Source organism: Triplophysa rosa, linkage group LG10 (assembly GCF_024868665.1).
Source record: "Triplophysa rosa linkage group LG10, Trosa_1v2, whole genome shotgun sequence".
Lineage (NCBI taxonomy): Eukaryota > Metazoa > Chordata > Actinopteri > Cypriniformes > Nemacheilidae > Triplophysa > Triplophysa rosa.
Window position 1 is genome coordinate 17,214,722 of NC_079899.1, and position 19,759 is coordinate 17,234,480.

The 19,759-nt window shown below is 38.2% G+C and overlaps 4 protein-coding genes across 7 annotated transcripts; 3 read left to right on the plus strand and 1 right to left on the minus strand.

Annotated features, from left to right (window-relative positions):
• Positions 1-272: 272 nt before the first annotated feature.
• On the plus strand, positions 273-4,935 carry gale (UDP-galactose-4-epimerase). Of its 3 annotated transcripts, none has more exons than XM_057344731.1 (11): positions 273-406; positions 1,408-1,536; positions 1,978-2,093; positions 2,387-2,500; positions 3,019-3,195; positions 3,279-3,392; positions 3,480-3,546; positions 3,959-4,044; positions 4,181-4,258; positions 4,419-4,533; positions 4,658-4,935. In XM_057344731.1, exons 2-11 carry the CDS (start codon positions 1,416-1,418, stop codon positions 4,720-4,722), a joined length of 1,053 nt encoding a protein of 350 aa, XP_057200714.1. In that variant the 5' UTR covers positions 273-406; positions 1,408-1,415; the 3' UTR covers positions 4,723-4,935. The 3 variants fall into 3 exon arrangements, with proteins under 3 accessions (XP_057200714.1, XP_057200716.1, XP_057200715.1); XM_057344733.1 differs by having other exon boundaries at positions 1,981-2,093; XM_057344732.1 differs by having other exon boundaries at positions 277-406; positions 793-1,536.
• Positions 4,936-5,025: 90 nt separating this feature from the next.
• On the plus strand, positions 5,026-9,153 carry zbtb8a (zinc finger and BTB domain containing 8A). 2 transcript variants are annotated; one of them, XM_057344729.1, is made up of 4 exons: positions 5,026-5,500; positions 6,444-7,288; positions 8,033-8,202; positions 8,376-9,153. In XM_057344729.1, exons 1-4 carry the CDS (start codon positions 5,436-5,438, stop codon positions 8,685-8,687), a joined length of 1,392 nt encoding a protein of 463 aa, XP_057200712.1. In that variant the 5' UTR covers positions 5,026-5,435; the 3' UTR covers positions 8,688-9,153. The 2 variants fall into 2 exon arrangements, with proteins under 2 accessions (XP_057200712.1, XP_057200713.1); XM_057344730.1 differs by lacking the exon at positions 5,026-5,500 and adding an exon at positions 5,529-5,789.
• Positions 9,154-9,384: 231 nt separating this feature from the next.
• hmgcl (3-hydroxy-3-methylglutaryl-CoA lyase) lies at positions 9,385-16,528 on the plus strand. Its single transcript, XM_057344746.1, has 8 exons — positions 9,385-9,515; positions 9,625-9,708; positions 9,957-10,064; positions 10,222-10,317; positions 10,520-10,668; positions 12,534-12,786; positions 14,017-14,142; positions 14,374-16,528. The coding sequence occupies exons 1-8, from the start codon at positions 9,417-9,419 to the stop codon at positions 14,473-14,475; spliced, it is 1,017 nt and encodes a 338-aa protein (XP_057200729.1). The 5' UTR covers positions 9,385-9,416; the 3' UTR covers positions 14,476-16,528.
• Positions 16,529-16,578: 50 nt separating this feature from the next.
• Positions 16,579-19,709, minus strand: gjb3 (gap junction protein beta 3). The gene is made up of 2 exons (XM_057344800.1): positions 19,230-19,709; positions 16,579-18,715 (listed from the first exon to the last, which is right to left on the minus strand). The coding sequence occupies exon 2, from the start codon at positions 18,646-18,648 to the stop codon at positions 17,716-17,718; it is 933 nt and encodes a 310-aa protein (XP_057200783.1). The 5' UTR covers positions 18,649-18,715; positions 19,230-19,709; the 3' UTR covers positions 16,579-17,715.
• Positions 19,710-19,759: the final 50 nt, after the last annotated feature.

The following is a 19,759-nucleotide window of genomic DNA, read 5'->3' on the forward strand; positions in this document are numbered from 1 at the left end:
TATATCAAGTTATTTATAACAATTATATGAGGACAAACGCATTTATACGATGACACTAATGTTTTACTTCTACTGAGATTTCCAGGCATCAACATCTTATCTTTACGAGGATTTCTACATGATTGTCAAAATCCACAGAATTATGCCATAAATGTCTATCAGAATATACCACAAAATATTTTAGGGAAACGGTCCATTTGGAAAGACTTTTCTTTACAAGCGAATAAGGCAGGGCGTGTTGTAGCGGCTTCACACTCTCTACGTGTTCGTGAAACCAGGAAGCGAGAATGAATAAACCAAACAGACCATTGAAGCACAGCAAACTCTACCCTCCTGTCACCCTACGACCTGCCACACTCGGGTTTTCAGTATCGTTAACCCTCGTTGGTCCGCATTATTCAAAAGAGTAAGTACATCTAAATGTAAGGTTAGATTTAAGTTAGTTTTTTTATTTTGTGCTATTATGTGATATGTCACTTTTTCCTCTAGGTGAGGAAGTCTGGGTTTAAAGTGGTCTGAATGCAATTTTTACCTTTGGTTTTTAATGTGTACGCTCAGCGCATTTGTATAATATATACCTCCGTTCAGCAATGCACTATTTATGTAATGCTTGGCTGTTACTAAATGTAAAAATTACCTACTTTTCATCTAACTCCAATACTGTCTCAGATTAAAGAGAATACTCATACATTTTATATCCGTGTGAGTGTAGATTATTTTATTGGTATCCGAGTTTCTGGTGTCACTGTGTAAGCCAGTGAAAGGGCTCTATTCATATCCTTTGTGAAACAGGATGCTGCAGGTGAAGGGTCTGGAGCCACGTAGACAGTAGGGGTTCAATCTTCAGCTGGCTGGCACTCCCGCCACTGGCAGGTCACGTGACCCGGCACTCCCGCCACTGGCAGGTCACGTGACCCGGCACTCCCGACACTGGCAAGTCACGTGACCCGGCACTCCCGACACTGGCAAGTCACGTGACCCGGCACTCCCGACACTGGCATGTCACGTGACCCGGCACTCCCGACACTGGCAAGTCACGTGACCCGGCACTCCCGACACTGGCAGGTCACGTGACCCGCCGCTTAACAGCTAAACAGAGCCAGAAGATGTGCCGATTTTCACGCGTTCCCACAGCTCTTCTGTATACATTTTTTTAATATTTTTTATTTTGCATTTGTTTATATGGATGTCTTCTTGTCTATGAGAAACATGTTGTGTGGAGGTTTTGCGTTTTAAAGCGCTCAAAATACGGTGAGAACAACTGGCAGGTGGCGCTTGTACTGTCAGCTAAACAGAGCCAGAAGTTTTAAATTCCAGTATAGTAAGGGGAAGACACACCCTCATACCAGCCAACAACAGTCCAGTCTGCCTACTCACTACAGTGTGTTTCTTTACACCATGATTAAGGGCTCAACATGCGTCAGAAGATCCTGGTGACAGGAGGGGGCGGATACATTGGCAGCCACTGCGTTGTGGAGCTCATTGAGGCTGGTTATCACCCTGTGGTTATCGATAACTTCAGCAATGCTGTCAGAGGTAAACAGACTTACTGTAAATCACACTACATTTTAGGGACCTACAGAGATATTATGAACATAAAGAGGGTCCTTGTCAATAAAACATAAATTATTATTATTATTATTATTATAACCTAAAATATTTTGCACACACAGTGGGCTGTTAAATCACGTTTTTCAAAATAAACCAATAGACACTGTGAAAAAAAACAAAGCTAATTGTTAATACATATTGTTTCCATGTGATATGCATATAATTCTCAATCTACATTATAAGGGATACTGTACAACCAATAGCCATTATCATGGAAAAAAACGAACAGGGTGATTTTGTAAACCTGATGCCATCGTTGTTCAAAAATGTATGACCTCTGAATGCCATAAATAATGCAATCAGAATCAAGTCTTTTCAGAAAGCGGTGTAATAATGCCTTCTCATTGTGGTGTGTGTTTTGTTGAGGAGAGGGTGATGTTCCTGAGAGTCTGCAGAGGATTGAAAAGTTTCTTAACACTCAGATTGAGTTCCACGAGCTGGACCTTTTGGATAAACCTGGACTTGAGAAAATATTTACAAAGGTTATAATTAATATACACTCTTGTAACTTTATTTGCTCTGGATAATCATTAACAAGCAATCTTAAGTCACACTGTTTTACATTAAGCCACAGTGAATGTGTTATTTTATTTAAGAGTAATCTGCTTATCTTCCGAACAGTGTTTTTCTGTGAGACTAATATGACAAAAGTTCTGTTTCTTTAAATAAAAAATCCATGATCAACCTATACGCGGTTTAACATCTTTGTGGTAGTATATGTAACAGTGCCCTCTATCGGTTTAAGAAGGTAATAGTCTGCTCTCTGTGTTTCTAGCATTCCTTTGATGCAGTAATGCACTTTGCTGGACTTAAAGCTGTTGGTGAATCAGTGGAACAGCCTTTACGATACTACAGAGTCAATCTTACAGGAACCATCCATCTCCTGGAGGTAAGATGTCTGCCTGTGCTGTAAACACATCTGTGCATAAATTGTCCTCATGCATTGCATAGATCAGTGGTTCTCAAACTTTTTCGTTGTAAGGCCCCCTTTGAGTTAAGTGCATCGCTTTGCGGCCCCCCATATAAAGACGTATAATCTTAAACTTAGAATTTTTATTAAACCAAAAACATTCAGTTATACAATGCTGAAACCTCAATTCTTTTGGTTGGTGGTGTCATTTTTCTGATGTTTGATTGCATAAAATCTATGATAAATTTCTATAGTTCATAAAATGCCACAAAATCTGTGGCCCCATAGATCCATCTTGGGGACCCCAGGGGGCCACGGTCCCCAGTTTGAGAACCACTGGCATAGATCATGTTCATGCATGCGGAATCCATACTTGAAACTGAATGTTTAAGATTAGGCTGTGTGCAAATTTTACACATGCAAACTCATTACAAAATTGATTAATTCTGTGAAAGAAAATTGTATTGCCCGCTGTCTCATGTATGTTTATGAACCAGGTTATGAAGTCTCATGGGGTGCGTAATCTGGTATTTAGCAGCTCAGCTACTGTCTATGGAGATCCCCAGAAACTTCCCATTGATGAGCAGCATCCAGTGGGTGGCTGCACCAACCCCTACGGCAAGACCAAATACTTCATTGAGGAGATGATAAGGGACCAATGCACAGCAGAAAAGGTAGCATACCCGTTTGTTATGACACTTTCTATATGGATCCTTGAGTCTCTATGGAAGATGTGAGAGTGATAAAATGTTTTCAGGATTGGAATGCTGTGCTGCTCAGGTACTTCAATCCCATTGGTGCTCACGTCTCAGGGCAGATCGGTGAGGATCCACAAGGAATCCCAAACAACCTTCTGCCTTATGTTGCTCAGGTAACCTTTCTGACGGGTTAAAGTTTAGAAGACCCTTGTGTGTTTTTGTGTATTGCAATAGCTGTTTTTTTTTTCAATTTGTGGCAGGTTGCTATTGGCAGGCGAAATTTTCTGAATGTGTTTGGAAACGACTACAACACACCTGATGGAACAGGTGATAAAAGTTCATTTTTAACAATTATATTATTATAATTATAAATTAGGGCTGTCAATCGATTAATCGCATCCAGAATAAAAGTTTGTGTTTACATAATATATGTCTGTGTACTCTGCATATTAATTTTGTGTTTATAAGCACATACACATACATGCAGTATATACATATTTAGGAAATATTTACATGTATTTATTTAAATTTACCAATACTGAAAATGATATATAAATTCCTATTAATTTTTATATTTTTCTTAAATATATGCATGTATGTTTATGTTTTTACAAATACAAAATTAACATGAACAGTACACAGACATATAATATGTAAGCACAAACTTTTTTCTAGGTGTGAACGCCCTAATATAAATACAACATTATTTTTTTCTGTCTCATTTTTTTAACCTGGATAGGTGTGAGAGATTACATCCATGTTGTGGATTTAGCAAAGGGGCACATAGCTGCCCTCAGAAAACTAAAGGACAGCTGTGGCTGTAAGGTATAACATTATCTCTTCCTCTTTTATTCTGTTTGTATGTACTTCATATGCACTTTCTTTCTTTTTTTTTACTTTTTTTGCATGTCTGTCTGTTATTGTCAAGATATAAATCTGATTAGATTTTGTATCTGTCTAGGTTTATAACCTGGGCACGGGTACAGGCTACTCGGTGCTAGAGATGGTGAAAGCAATGGAAAAGGCCTCAGGTCGAAAGGTGAGGGGGGATTTAAACAACATATATGAACAACTGAAATGGTCTTCTTCATTATCTCAGAGATCACAGTTCATCTTTGCAAATTTTGTTTTAACATGCTGATGTAAATGTGTTTGGGGCCAGTGTTCTCTTAAGTGGTAGCATTTCTTTCTGATTCCAGATTGTCTATCAGATTGCTCCTCGGCGGAGCGGGGATGTAGCCTCTTGCTATGCAGATCCCAGTCTGGCAGAGAAAGAGCTGAGCTGGAAAGATGAATATGACTTGGAGAGAATGTGTGAGTGGAAAACAGGGTCATTTTAATCCTGTGGTTTCCATGAATAGATGTTTTTCTTGTGTAGGCTACAAACCCAGTATAATGGGTACTGAAAGCTTATTGACTGTTTTATCTGATAATACAGGTGAGGATCTATGGCGCTGGCAATCCAAGAATCCTACAGGATTCAGAAACGGAACAGTACCTTGAAAGTGATGATTTCAGACCCTTGCATGAAGGGAATTCCATCTATGACAAGATCATGTACATTTATTATACTACAACAAACCTGAAGCCAAAATGACTTGATTTAATTTTCAGCCAATACAACATTTTGATCAATATAAACTGAATGAGATAGCCTATTTATAACCTAAAATAATTTATACTTTCTTATAATAAATTTATTTCATTTGATTTCAATGTGATTCTGTGTTCTCTCTTTTTAATTTGTTTTGATCATTTTTCATCCAGCATTGGGTTATTGTAATTCTTATAAAGTCGGTTTAAATTATTGTACCTGTAGTTATTTTTCATCTTAAAAAGACGAAACTAATATTACGCAACAAAATCTTATAAGATGTACGAAAATGTAAAATCGAGCATTGCACCCTGTCATGTCAGTGGCGCTGTTTCCTGTGAGATACGGGCGGGTCAACTATAAGTGCTAAAAAAAAACATAATATGATGAGAATGATAAAACTGGACATTTAATAATTGGTGAACCGGTGAACGTGCTGGGTCGACTGTACGGGGGCGCGTGTGCTTTAAGCAGTTCTCCGGTCCCGGGCGCTCTGGACACCCACGTCAGCAAAACGTTTTTCCAGCACAAACGGGTTTCGGTCTTTCGGGCAAAGCAGGAAGTGAACGCCGTTCGCCCTGATAACAAAAGCTGGAGAAATACATCCAAAGTAGACAGAGAAATGGAGATGGTTTGTGAAAGTGGGACATGTAGACCCTACCGGAGCGCGGGTGAAGCAGGGCATCCGTAAGTATTGTGTTTGAGAGATGGGGAAACGGTGCCCGGGTAAAAGAGGGCGGGCTACGGGGACCGACACGAGTCTCAGAGCCGATCTGGGTGTCGTCCGAGCTCAGGTGAACCGTCCATAAGACTAAATATGAAAAATGTGATGGGGAGTTTGCAAAACCGGGTGTTTTGCGGTTAAAAATCCAGCCTGGAAGGTTTCCAGCTGTGCTCAGTTCGGTGGGCGGCTCACGGACGACAGGACGACACCCTAATGTCTATATTCCCTCATCTGACAGGTTTACTTTACAGTGTAAGAAAATGCTTTGTAAAGGAATGCTGCCTGTAGTAAATGTTTAAATATCGTTTAATGCGTGTGCAATATCTGGCACTACTTTATACTGTTGACTTTAACAGCGGGCGTTTCGCACATAAAGGGCGCAAGGACTTTAATCTTACGACTGACCTTTGAGCATTTTCTGTGTTGCTGCGTTATTTGCGGCTTTGTTTTAATTTGGTTATTTAATTTTTTATATATGAATGTAACCCAGTTTTTCTGTATTTGTGTGTGCGTGCTGCGGGGGAGATGAATGATGGAGAGATTTATAACGGCAAAAAGCTCTTATTATTCTGCAGTGCAATATTTTACATTTTAGCCGTCACGCGATTATCGTCTTCACACCCTCTTTATGTATTTTTCCCTCTCCCTTGTTTCTCTTTCTCTCCCTCGTTGCCCGATGCGCAAAGTCGGGTGTTGCCCCTTCCACAGCGAACGCGTACGACTGACAGATGTTTCATCCAATCACATCACTGTAGGCGGGGCTTTGCGGCTTTCTCGTGAAGCCATCACGTCACAAAAGCACAAGGATAACAACATTATAAAAACAAGAATAAACCAAAACTGAGTCATAATTTAAATTAAAACTTATTTAAAGTGACCGTGTTGTCCTGTTTGTTTGTTTTTCAGGTCTATTCACAAATGGACCAGTGCAGATATGTCAGCCATTCACCAGAGTTGTTTGCTAAAACAACTGGACCAGCAGAGGCAACAGGAATTGTTTTGTGACTGCAACATATTGGTGGAGGGTCAGATTTTCAGAGCACATCGTAACGTCCTCTATGGCAGCAGCGGATACTTCCGGATGTTGCTGTCTCAGGGAGCTAAAGACACTCTGGAGTCAGTAAATGCTTCTTTTGATGTCTTCAGCTCTGAAATTTTCTCCATCATCCTGGACTTTATTTACTCTGGTCACCTGGAGCTCAACAGCTCCAATGTAATAGAGGTGATGTCAGCCGCCAGCTACCTGCAGATGAATGATGTCATTTCCTACTGCAAGACCTTCATTAAATCTTTCCTCGACATCAGTGCAAAAGAAGATGGTGAGGGGCGATACCTGTGTCTGTCGGAAAGCAGCCCGCTCCATGACAGATGTGAGAATGTCATCAAGCCCTCCACCATGTGTGATGTAAGCATGAGCTCTCAGACCAGACTCTGGGAGCATCAAGAGGAGGACCAAATCAAAGAAGACATCAGAGGAGCCATAGTGTCCAGCCCAGAGCCATCAAGGCTACAGCAGAATTCTTCACCACAGCCCAGTCTAGAGTCACAAATTGATGAGGAGCAGTTCAGCCCTGTGCTTCCTGAACACAGGAGAAGAGGAAGCAGGAAAAGAACTGCCACCAGTCGCTTGGTAACGGAAGACACTTCTCTCATTGACCTACAGGGGGTGGTATCACACTGCTCTCAAAAAGCAGATGAGCTGTATGCCAGCCTGCCATCCATTGTTGGGGTGGTTGGGGTGTTTAATAAAGGTGAGCACCGAACTGCTGAGATGGACTACATGTATACAATAAGTATTGCACATTTCTTGTATTTATATTTGTACTAACCCTGACAATGTTTTCTGTGTCTCCTATTCAAACGTACATTTTAATTTATTGCAATTTAAAGGGAAAGTTCACCCACAAATGAAAATTCTGGCATCGTTTACTCACTCTCTTGTCATTTCAAACCTATATGACTTTCTTCAGCAGAACTCAAAATGAGATATTTTGAAGAATGTGTAAAAAGTGCCCCAGAAGTGTTTGCTTTCCTACATTCTTCAAAATATCTATTTCTGTCAACAGAACAAAAAAAATAATAAGTAATTTTTCCTACTATGGTAGTCAATATGGTCCAAGAACTGTTTGGTTACAAGCATTCTTCCAAATATCTTTCTCTGTGTTAAACCAAACAAAGAAATGTATACAGGTTTGGAATAACTAGAGAGCGAGCAATTCATGACAGAATTTTCATTTTTGAGTGAACTATCCCTTTAAGACACCTGTTATAGGGATATTAGGGACAATGGCGTTTTTGTCATTTCAGTGTTAGTGTTACATAAAAGCTTTTAATAAACAGTTAAAAAATGGGATGTTTCTGAAAGTTTGATGTGTAAATAGTATACAGAAAAGGTTTTGTTCACTTGGGGTTTCAGGCTTGTAGCTCTTTGAATGGTTCTTTGATGTGGCAATGTCTGAAATGAATCTTTGTCTAACTGTCCATTTCTCTCTCAGATTCCACTCCATCAATGCGTTACAAATGTCCCTTCTGCACGCACACAGTAAAGAGGAAGGCAGATTTGAAGCGTCACCTCCGCTGTCACACAGGTGAGCGTCCGTACCCCTGTCAGGCCTGCAGCAAGCGTTTTACCCGCCTGGAACACCTGCGCAGCCATTTTGAGACGGTGAGAAACGCACTCAGCTTCACGCATACTTGCTCCAGTAACACCTCAGTGGACATTCACAGGCTGCTGTCAATCTTTAAAGGCATAGTTCACCCAAAATCAAAATCTTCTCATAATTTACTTATGCCACTCTGAAAATGAAATTATCCTTTTTCAACACTTGTGTTCCAAAGATCCACCAGGCCTGTAAGCTGGTATGCAGAAAGTGCAAACGTCACGTAACTGAGATCAACGGACGAGTGGTGAGCGAGGGAACTCGTAGATACAGACTGTGTGACATTTGCATTCAGGAGAGTGGTTATAGCGAGTTAATCACAGATGAAGACAGCGAGAAGGAAGGCCTGTTGTTGGGGGTGGAAGAAGAGAAGAGTGAGAACAGAGAAATGTCATGGGCCATAGACGATGATGATCTCGCAGAGGATTCAGGCACAGATCTCATCATCCAAGAAGTGGAAGACAGCGATGAGGACACCGGTGGAAAGTGATGATGATGGTGGTGATTTTGTATTTATGTGTGTGAGGGGTGTGTCAACAAAGAAGAGGGATGAGACTTTTGGACATTTCATATGAGAGATGCTTGTGCATTTTGTAAAACAAGATTTTCTCATTAAATATATAAAGTATTAAAGTATAAGTGTTTTTATAAAAGTATATTTCTGTAATTAAAAAAAAAGAAAAAATATATAGTTTATTTCAAAAGACGTGTAGGCACAATACAATGGGACAGAATTTTCTGACGTTCTGATGTTACGGTCATTGATCATACATGTTTGCAACAGCGAGGGTAAAAGTAGCCTATATAATTTTGTGTACTGTGTTGCATGGATTCAAAGTGACATTCGCCTACTTCGTGTTGTGTATTTTTCTTATTTATGTCAAAACCTTTCCAAAACCAACTATACAATACCAGTCATATGCTGAACATATTTTTTTTAGAACAATAAAATATTGCATAAGTGTAATTGTCTTACCCTCACTTTTTGAAATCACATTTGTTGGTGTGATTATTATTTAGACAAAAGAAAACATATTTTATATGTCTAAGAATAATAATTAGCAAAATAAAGGGTGATCAACTTTATGCCCTGCACCTATCGGTCCTGAGCCACGATTTTGGTTAGCGCATCAAAAGAATGAAGACGAGCCTCCTGATTCCTGATAGCTGACCCGAAATATCGCTAGAGCTCACGCGTCACATAAAGGGGCGTGTAAATATGGCGGCGATCATGATGAGGGTTGGTGCTGGTCCTTTCGCTTCGGTGCGTGTTTACCAGCCCATTCTGCGTTCCGTTGCTGTCGCTGCTCTCCGAGCCGTAAGTTTATCATACATGCCTTGGTTTATTGGGTGAATATGGTGATGTTACGTTAACGTTGTTTGTTTATATTTGCGCTTGTGTCCGTGTATATGTGCTGTTCTGACAGGTCAGTCTGTCTGCGACTCAGTCACTTCCAGAGAGAGTGAAGATTGTGGAGGTTGGACCCCGAGATGGGCTGCAGAATGAGAAGGTAAAGAGTCCAGTTTGCATTAAAACCTAGTAAAACTTCTTTGAACAGGATCGGTAACACGCGTTCAACCTGAATAACAGTTTCAATTTAAAGGCAATTCATTAGCGTGATTGTATGCACTTACTATATTGCCAAAGTGTGTTTGTTTACTTTACAATTCTTCAGCAACATGCCACTACTACGCAATAATAATGGCACTAAGGGTTTTTATCAGTTCTTACATATATTGTAAACTCTGCTTCTATCAGACAGTCGTTGCCACTGAGGTTAAGATCCGCCTGATCGACATGCTGTCTGAGGCGGGACTTCCTGTAATTGAGGCCACAAGCTTTGTTTCACCTAAGTGGGTCCCTCAGGTAAGATGCAACCAGGCATACAAGCATTTCATTAATGGAAACAACGTTAAATTCAAATATTAAATTCTGTGAAAAAGGCATTTGTATGATATCTAATGTAAACATTCATTGTAGATTATCATTTCATGTCTCTGGCTGAATTTACTGTAATTGGCAGATGGCTGATCAAGGGGAAGTGATGCGTGGGCTTCACAAGAAACCTGGTGTAAATTACCCTGTTTTGACCCCTAATCTGAAGGGCTTCCATGCTGCTGTGAGTACTAACACAACCGACAGTCATGTGCCAGATTTAGCCATCAGTATTGGATTAGGTGGTGTTGTGTGTTATGAGTGAGTAAAATAGCTGTAGATGATTTGGCACTGATATGCACTGTGTATTTGTGCTGGGGGGTTACTTGTGTTTTGCTTTGTTTTTCAACGGATCACGTTTTTGTTTGGTTGGTTATATTTATCAGCTGAAGGCTGGTGCAAAAGAGGTGGCAATATTTGGTGCTGCCTCAGAGCTCTTCAGTAAGAAGAACATCAACTGTTCAGTGGAGGAAAGTCTTGTGCGTTTTGAGGAGGTGATAAAAGCAGCCAAACAGGAGGGAATTCCTGTAAGAGGGTAAGAAGGCTGCGTATTTTAGGCTACTTCGTTACTCGGACTAATTTTAGCGTTCAGAATTATTAGTGAGTAATTTGCCTGTTATTAACATTTATAAAATTGTATTTTGCTTAAAATAAACACATTATTTCTATGACAACAGACACGAGGCATATTTCACATACAGAAAAAATAAGAGACCACTCCTAAATTATTTTCTTTTTTTTCTAAATTTACTATTTGTAGGTACTGTATGTGTTTAAGTAAAATGATCATTTTGTTGATCATTTCTCCCAAATTTCAAATGAATTTTTTTGTTTTTTGCATTTATTTGCAGAAATTTAAAATGGAACAAACTGGTCAAATTAACAAAATATTGCAATGTTTGCAGATCTTGAATACTTCAAAGAACACAATACTAACGTTTTTACATGCTTTTAGGATCAGTTAAAAATAGGGTTGGGTATCATCAGAAATTTTCGATTTCGGTTCCGCTTCCGGTTCCATTTAAATTAAATTTTATCTTTTTTTATCAATTTATCTTAATTGAATGTAGTGTTGCTGACTATAAGGTAGTAAGTAATGCTAATCCATCAATCACGTGCTTTAAAGTTGATGTTTTTACAGTTGATGTTTTTACACTATCAATAACATCCAAATAGGGCTAACACCGTGTCTACACCGGACGCGTCCGGCGCGAGACATGTGCCCGGTTAACCGCGGTTAACACTAAATCCTGCTGAAACCGAGCTGGCTGCGATAATGCAAGGTATCGATTATTTTATTGATGCGTAGCTTATCCGTGAAGCACGTCTCTGGGATCAGTAGGAAATGCTGCTCGATCTAAAAAGCAGTGCGAGTTTGAGTCGCTTATAACGTGCATTTAAAAAAGCAACACCCGTTAAACATGATCATTATAAATATACTTTATTATCATGAAAATACCTGAGGAGGATTGAGGATCAGTGATAAAAACATGTCCTTAGGCATTTCCTAGAACTACGTGTGTTATGGTCTTCTTCTGCGGTGCATATTTGGAGTTTCTGCATGAGAGCGCCCTCTGGCTTTCGGATGCAGCAGCATTTTACCGTACTTCACTCACAAGTTGTGCATAAATCACGTGATAGATATTTTCGGTTAACCAGGCAGATGTCTAGCGACACACGGCTTGTTCTAATGGGATTGTCATATCGCACCGCGCCGCATCCAGTGTGGACAAAATTTTAAATTCTTTAATTGAAAGTTCGAATGCGTTCTTTTGTCGGATCGCGGCCCGTCCGGTGTAGACACAGTGTAAGACTCTTGCTCATTTCGATAAATTAATGAAACATTAAACAAAATAAATACAATTTTGTTTTTAAATGTTAACTGTCAAGCTTGTAACCATGTACGTATGCACACATTTCATAAAGTGTCTATTTTACAAATAATAACACAGCCAGTTGAGGGTGAGATGCAGTGTGTGCTTTCTATATTTTTAACATTTAAAATGCATGAAAATAAGTATTTTCCATCACATTGTTTATCACTCTTGAAATGACCTGTACACTAAATAATCTAACCCTTTTACGTACATAACAACAATAATTAATCTTGTATAGCAACAAATAAAAACCAGTAAATTATAAAATGACAAAAACATATACAAAAATTGCTAAAACTTTAACTAAAATTAGCACAAAACTAAAAATCCACAAATAAAAGTTAATTTAACAATAATTTAACAAAACTGTAATAACACTGTGAAAAACAATTTGGATTTACACACAGTTAGTGTAATAATAATAATAATAATATAATAATAATTTAAAATGTACAATGCATTTGCAAGAATTTCTATTCCTGAAAATTCTTGCTTTTTCTTTTATTTCCTGGTCTTTTCGCAGCTATGTGTCATGTGTACTCGGCTGTCCGTATGAAGGGAAGGTATCGCCAAACAAAGTAGCAGAGGTTGCTAAGCGACTATACTCTATGGGATGTTATGAGATTTCACTTGGTGATACCATCGGAGTGGGCACACCAGGGGGCATGGTGGATATGTTGAATGCTGTAAAGAAAGAAGTTCCTGTGGAGGCTTTGGCTGTTCACTGTCATGACACGTACGGACAAGCGCTGGCTAACATACTCGTAGCATTACAGGTGAGTGTGTCAGAATGTGTCTGTAACAAGCAGAGGTGGGTAGAGTAGCCAAAATCTACAAGTAAAAGTAAAGTAACTAGAGAAATTGTTACTCAAGTAAAAGTCACTATTTTAAAAATTACTTGAGTAAAAGTAAAAAAGTATGCAATGAAAAAAACTACTCAAGTAGCTAGTTACTTTGTATCTGATTATATAGGCCTACTATTAATACAATTAATATTAACGCCAATATTTTAATATTATATTTTAATCAATATTTTTAATTATTATTATCATAAGCCGATATCTTTGCAATATACACACAGAGACTAAAGAATAGACAAACACAGAAGAGACAAGCATTTCTGTAAATTTCATCTAGTCCTGATGTCAATGTAGTTACACAACTACAACTTATTTAGAATAATATAGACCATGTCAAACTAAAGTGAACCTGCAGAGTTTTGCGTTTACAACGCATTTAAATAAAAGCATTTCCTAAGATGATCTAGAACATACGCAGTGCTCTCTTGTATGAAATACTAACTGATTTTAGACCAAACTCATGTTTTCTCATGTTGCGTCACACGTGTGTGTGTTGTGAAAAGCTCTTACTTGTAAACATACAGTGAACCACACGCCTCTGCCCATTGTTCAATTAATGCTTTCAAAAGAATCGACTTAAAAGAATCAATCACTCGGGAATGCCCGTAAAAAGAGACGACAACCTAGAAATAAATAACGTCTTTTATAATGCATATTTTAAAATGAAGGAACGAAACGTCAAGCAGTGTAACGAAGTAAAAGTACAGATTTTATATTAGAAATATACTCAAGTAAGAGTAAAAGTACACACTTTTAATTTTACTTCAAAAGTACATATTTTCCAAAATGTTACTCAAGTTAATGTAACGAAGTAAATGTAGCGCGTTACTACCCACCTCTGGTAACAACGTGGTCTGTACTTGTCTGCCTGTGTTCTGATGCACATCTGCATGATCTTTCATAGTTGAGATATACACCTTGTATACACAGTGTGTTTGTTTTACGGTGTTTAGCTCTTTGTTTACTTTTATAAGACGTTTATACCTTTATATGAACTTCATTGACCTTGTCACAGAGATCGGAAAAATCTCACAGTCAGAGAAGTGCCATTCATTCCATACATACTGACCTATGAATTACACAAATGCATAAAATGAGCTACCATTAAAATAAAGTTCACAATTTTTCTTTTTGTTCTTTGTTTAGAATGGGATAAGTGTTGTGGACTCCTCTGTCGCGGGGCTGGGTGGCTGCCCATATGCCCAGGGAGCTTCTGGGAATGTTGCAACAGAGGATGTAGTCTATATGCTGAATGGACTAGGAATCCATACTGTAAGTCTAGCATTTTCTTTATTAACTAATAATGAGCTGATGAGTTAAATTGGTTGGAAGTTAATTAATGAATAAACCCCTAATTATATTATTACAGTGATATTTGTTGTACTGCCTTTAAATTGTGCTAAAATTATTATTAAAACATGAATTGCACTAAACAGAAAAATGTTCGTTTTTGCAAGGATTTAGTTTGATCATATGTTGAAGTCACGGTTTTTTGTGTTTCAGGGAGTGGACCTACCCAAACTACTGGACGCTGGCTCATACATCTGTAGATCACTCAACAGAAGGACAAATTCAAAAGTAGCTCAGGCCTCCTGCAAGCTGTGAAATTAGTGATTCTGGTCATTATTGTATCTGATGTGATTAATGCAACCATGTTGCCCTTTGATAAGAAGTAAAATGTCTTAAATAAGTACAGTCCTGTACTGTACTTTTCTGGTGGGTCACATAAGCAAAAATTAGACAGTCCCAAACTATTCATTAGTGCCTTGATTTTTGGTAACAGGCTTCTATCTAGTGTGTATTTATATTTTAAATAAATGAATTCAATGTTTTAGATGGTTCTGGAATAGGATGACTCAACACTAAGGGAATAATTGCCAGATAGATACCGTTTGATTTCATAAAATGTTATGAATGATACATGAACACGTCTCTTTGCTCTTAGGCTGTTGCATTATTGCATATGCAGAGCTTGACCTTTAGACAATGAAACCTAACACAGTCATAGTTATTAAGCTTCGAGTCATTTGACATGATTAAGAAACGGAAATATCTGTCATTACCAATCACATACGGTACAACACGTTAACAACAGGTCATAACATTCCCATTAAGATTAAAGGAACTGCAAAAATGCTTTGTTTTTATCTCTTTGGCAGCATCTATTTTACTGTAGGAAGTAAACTGAAAAGAGAATTTGAGTGTTAATGGAGGATTATGCCCCGGAAAAACATTCTCTGTAAATAAATCTCTTAACAAAACAGTACCGGTTTCATTAGTGTGTGTGAGAGAGAGAGTATGCATAGACATCCTTTAATATATTCTTGGCATTTGCCACATTGGTGAAATTATATTTTATAATTTCTTTGTTGTGTTGGTTGACATTATTTTGTGAAAATATGACTACTTTATAAATGTAAATTGAATCTACAAATTTATTCTACACAATTGTATAAAATGGTTAATTTGAACGTATTAAAATCGGTTGAAAAATCATGTGAAGTGCAGTGTACATTTTTGTATGGCAAGTAAAACTGACTTTTTTGTGTAACAGTACTAGCTAAATAAAAAAGATTCTTCCCGTTCTAGCACAAAGTACTTCTATTTTAACATGGCTGATAAACTGGTTGAACCGGTCAGTATGTTCACGCAATTTGTGACGTAGTACACCCACTTAAAAAATTTACAAATTCTGTGGCGAAAAGCAAATGTTTTTCAGAATGAAGTGAAAAGTCAATAAATTTAATAATAAATTATATTACATTATTGAGCATGATCTGTAATCAAACAAATAAATATATAAACTATAATTAGGAATTTTCATACTAAATCTACTTTATATTTTCAGTATTATATCTGATTTTGTTTTAATCCAAATAAATGAGTAAGCTTAAATATTCCCTCCGTTAAGTGTTTTGAATTGGTGCCGGATTTCCCTCAATCAGCTAGATCACTTGACCTGTTTAAAAACTGACCTGGTATTTGTCATGAAGACAAGTACCCATTACGGCCTATTAACATGTGCTCCAGTTATTAAATTAAATTACATGGTAAATTGGTTTTAGTTCAAATTGTACATTTCACGAGTACATTTTCTCTGAAGCAAATGAAGTGCACTTTCATATTTTAGAATACATATCCAATGATTGTTTTCTTGATGGTGTTACTGTAGTTATTTATGTGGTGAAGTTATGAGTTCATCTTTTTACTTTAGGAGGTTTGTCCATGTCACCATTACTAAGGTTTATGTGTTGAGCGTTAAGGACTATGTGTGATGTGGACTAAGTAAGGTTGTATCCTTTGTTTTATTTGGTGTTATTTGAAAGTGAGCCTCCTTTTTAGAGGAAAAAGTATGTTGTGCTGTGTAACCATGATGTATTCAATTTACATATTAATAATAACAAGGAAACTCAAACAAATCAAAACAGAAGGAAGGAAATAAATAAATCATTAAGCATGATTTAAATATAGATCAGAAAAAATGTATATAGATCGGCATGATATAGAATCCCTATTTAGAGATAAGTAGTGTAATTTGTGTGACTAAGAGTGACTTTTGAATAGTTTTCAATAATCTTCTTCACGTTCCACACGTGATTTATTCACCTCACTGTAATCTATTTGTTTCCTGGTTTGAAACATTTGTTGTTGAAGATAATTTTTGTCTTAAAAATGCCATCTTAATATATNGACCATCCACTCACAAAAATAAAGTTTTTATATATTTAAGGTAGGAAATTTACAAAATATCTTCATGGAACATGATCTTTACTTAATACCCTAATGATTTTTGGCATAAAAGAAAAATCGATAATTTTGACCCACACAATGTATTTTTGTCTTTTACTGAAAAAGTTCCCGTGCTACTTAAGACTGGTTTTGTGATCCAGGGTCACATATATACACTTTATTTGTACAGTATCAAAATTGACAAGCATTACAAAATTACTGATATCAGAATAATTCAGGGATAAAGACACATAAGTAGCAAAATACACAATCTTTTCAGAATCAGATCCTAAAAAATAATGTTGTCCAAAATAACATTTCCTGTGTTGGCAGTGTCGTAGGGTGTGTAGCAAGTCGCAACAGCAAGTCGCCATTTTATGGACACTGCTACAGTATATCTTTGATATACCTATACATTTTCATCAGAGTCCATGAATGTGAGCAGTTATTTCATATGGAAACTTTTTGATTTGATCTTCGTAACAAATATGAAGACAACGTGAAACCAAGACACAAAACATGACGTATGAAGAACGCCACGATTCCATTTTTTTGTGTGTGTGTTTAGGTGGGGTCCTATGTAAGATGCGTCTGGTCATTTGATAACTCCAATGGGATTTTCTCTTTAGTTCTTTAACAAAGAAATGCTTTAACCAACAGAATAATGAACCTAAAGAAAATTCATATAAAGCACACTCTTATTTAAAATGAATAAAAGGCAGTAGTTTGATCTGATGTTGGAGCCTATAGGCAGGTATTCAAAAGACTCCAGGTTTGATCCCAGTTATAGCAGTCATGGAAGAGTCATTAAAAACACAATCTTGGTTAATTACCGCCGCGCCATTGGGCAAGACTCTTAATCCCTGGTATTTCCGGGACAACACTTCCTGCAAGTGGTATTTCCAGGGCACCATTTCCTGAAACCGGCGTACGGTATTTCACGAACCATCTAAATGACAAGGACCTAACGCAGTTTTCAAAGGTCTCAGCACAAGATGAAAGAAACCATGTCTTTGAGATTCAAAGAGTTAAAAATGCTTGTTTATGCACCCAGATGACTTTTGAAATATTTAATAAGGAAGCACCCTAAACAGTTCAGCATGACCCTCTCAATTTCTAGAGGATATCCGACTGTATTTTATACATAGGTAATGAGAGATTTGGAGCAGAAGCTCTCATGTCCACACTTAGCCTGTAAGCTGGCTTAAATGTTGGCTTGAGCTCCGATTTTAACTGTGGTTTAGACTCACGTTTATACTCAGACCTCAACTCTGATTTAGACTCGGGTTTGTATTCCGGTTTGCCATCCAGCTCATGCATGGGAAGAGTGCAGTTACTGTCCTCATCTCTGTATCGTCCGTGAATTGGCGTGCTGCTTCTGTGGTTCTTTTTAAACTTGTTGGCGCAGCGAATTAAGCGTTTGGAGATGAGATAGATGATCTCGCAGACGCTTAGCACGATACACAGCGCTGACGCGCCAACCATGAAGTAGGTGAAAACCCTTTTCTCCGTGGGTCGGCCTATGTAACAGTCCACAATGTTGGGACAGGGCAACACATCGCATTTAACCAAGCGTGGCAGGTAGAAACTGTCGTAGATGTGATGGAGAATATAAAGGAAGGTGATCTCTATGCCCGTCTTCACAAAAAGGCTGATCAAGTACGTCCACCACAGTCCGCCGTGCTTCTTCCCGGCATTTTCGTAGAGCTTGGTGTTTTCGCCGTGTTTGACACGATATTTCCGTTCGCGTTCCTCGCGGTACTTCACATGCATCACCACCATCAGCGACGGACAGGTGACGAAGATGAGTTGCAAGGCCCACAACCGGATGTGGGACATTGGGAAGAAGTAGTCATAGCAGACGTTGGCGCAGCCGGGTTGTTTGGTGTTGCAGTCGAAGTCTTTCTGCTCGTCCCCCCAAACTCTCTCTGCAGCTACAACGTAAACCATGACTCTAAACACAAAAACCACAGAGAGCCAGATGCGGCCAAAGGCAGTGGAGTATTTGTTCACCCCGCTGAGCAGGGCTTGAAATGTCTTCCAGTCCATAGCTCAGAGCTCTTGTTGTCTTCCTCTTAAGTAGTGATCTCAGAAATATAAATAACACTAAAGCATCCTAGAGACAGATAAAAAGAAACGTGTTTTTAAAAATAAAAGTATTTTTCGTGTACAACTTACAGCTTTGTTAAAAGCCCAGAGCACGTGACATTAAATATTGTTCTGCAGAAAGAGGCTCTCAAATATAAAGAAACAAACTGTTCGCACTTTTTATTACGTATTCATTATAGTCATGGATTTTAGATTATAAAGACCACGTGTACCATCTTTTTATAACAGTTTATGCCATAACTTCACTGCGCTGAGATGTTTTGTGTAAACTGCAGGCAAAGTAAAGCCATATTGATAGTGTCATCTCTCTTTTTCCCATTCCTCCGTTTTTGTTACATTTCGTAAAACTCGGACATATTAATGAACAATGCAACATCATTTCCAAACCGTGTCAAAAAATATGGGGTTGTTACGCGGGCATTATAAAAGCCCATTTATTCATTCAATAATTTATATTTGAAGCAACGCGAAGAACATAAAACATCTATAAAATCATGTCGAAATAGGAATAATTGACTTACTTTTGAAGTATAAGTCGCTCAAAATGTAAAGAAACGAAGCTTTGAAGTTCTCCGTTCCTCTCCTCTGTGGATCTGAGCTGTGGTAACACGCCTCTAGAGATCAGTGAGGGTGGAGTTCGGTTTTTAGGCTTGAGAACACTGGTCTGTTCTCGCAGACATCAAACAGGAGCGTATATGCGTAAAATGTTCGCCAAATCTCTTCCTCGTGATTTACACAGCGTGTAAAATGCAGAAATAAATGGAGCTTTACAGGCGAAGTTTTGCCTTCGAGGAAACTGTAAAGTTTATGTAATGACTCCGTAAAATATTCTTTTAAAACCTATTCATATTGTCAAAGAAACAGCACTGTGTTTTGTGGGACAAACAAAATAGTCTTCCCTAGTAACATTTCCATCTTATGCGATAAATAAGACTCGCTTTGTTTGGACAGCTCTGTCAACACACTGCGTGTTAGTGGGTTTGTTGTGTTCCTAACGTCTGCCGGCGGCGGCTCGGTTCAAACTTGTCCTTGGAAGTCTATGATCCGCTCT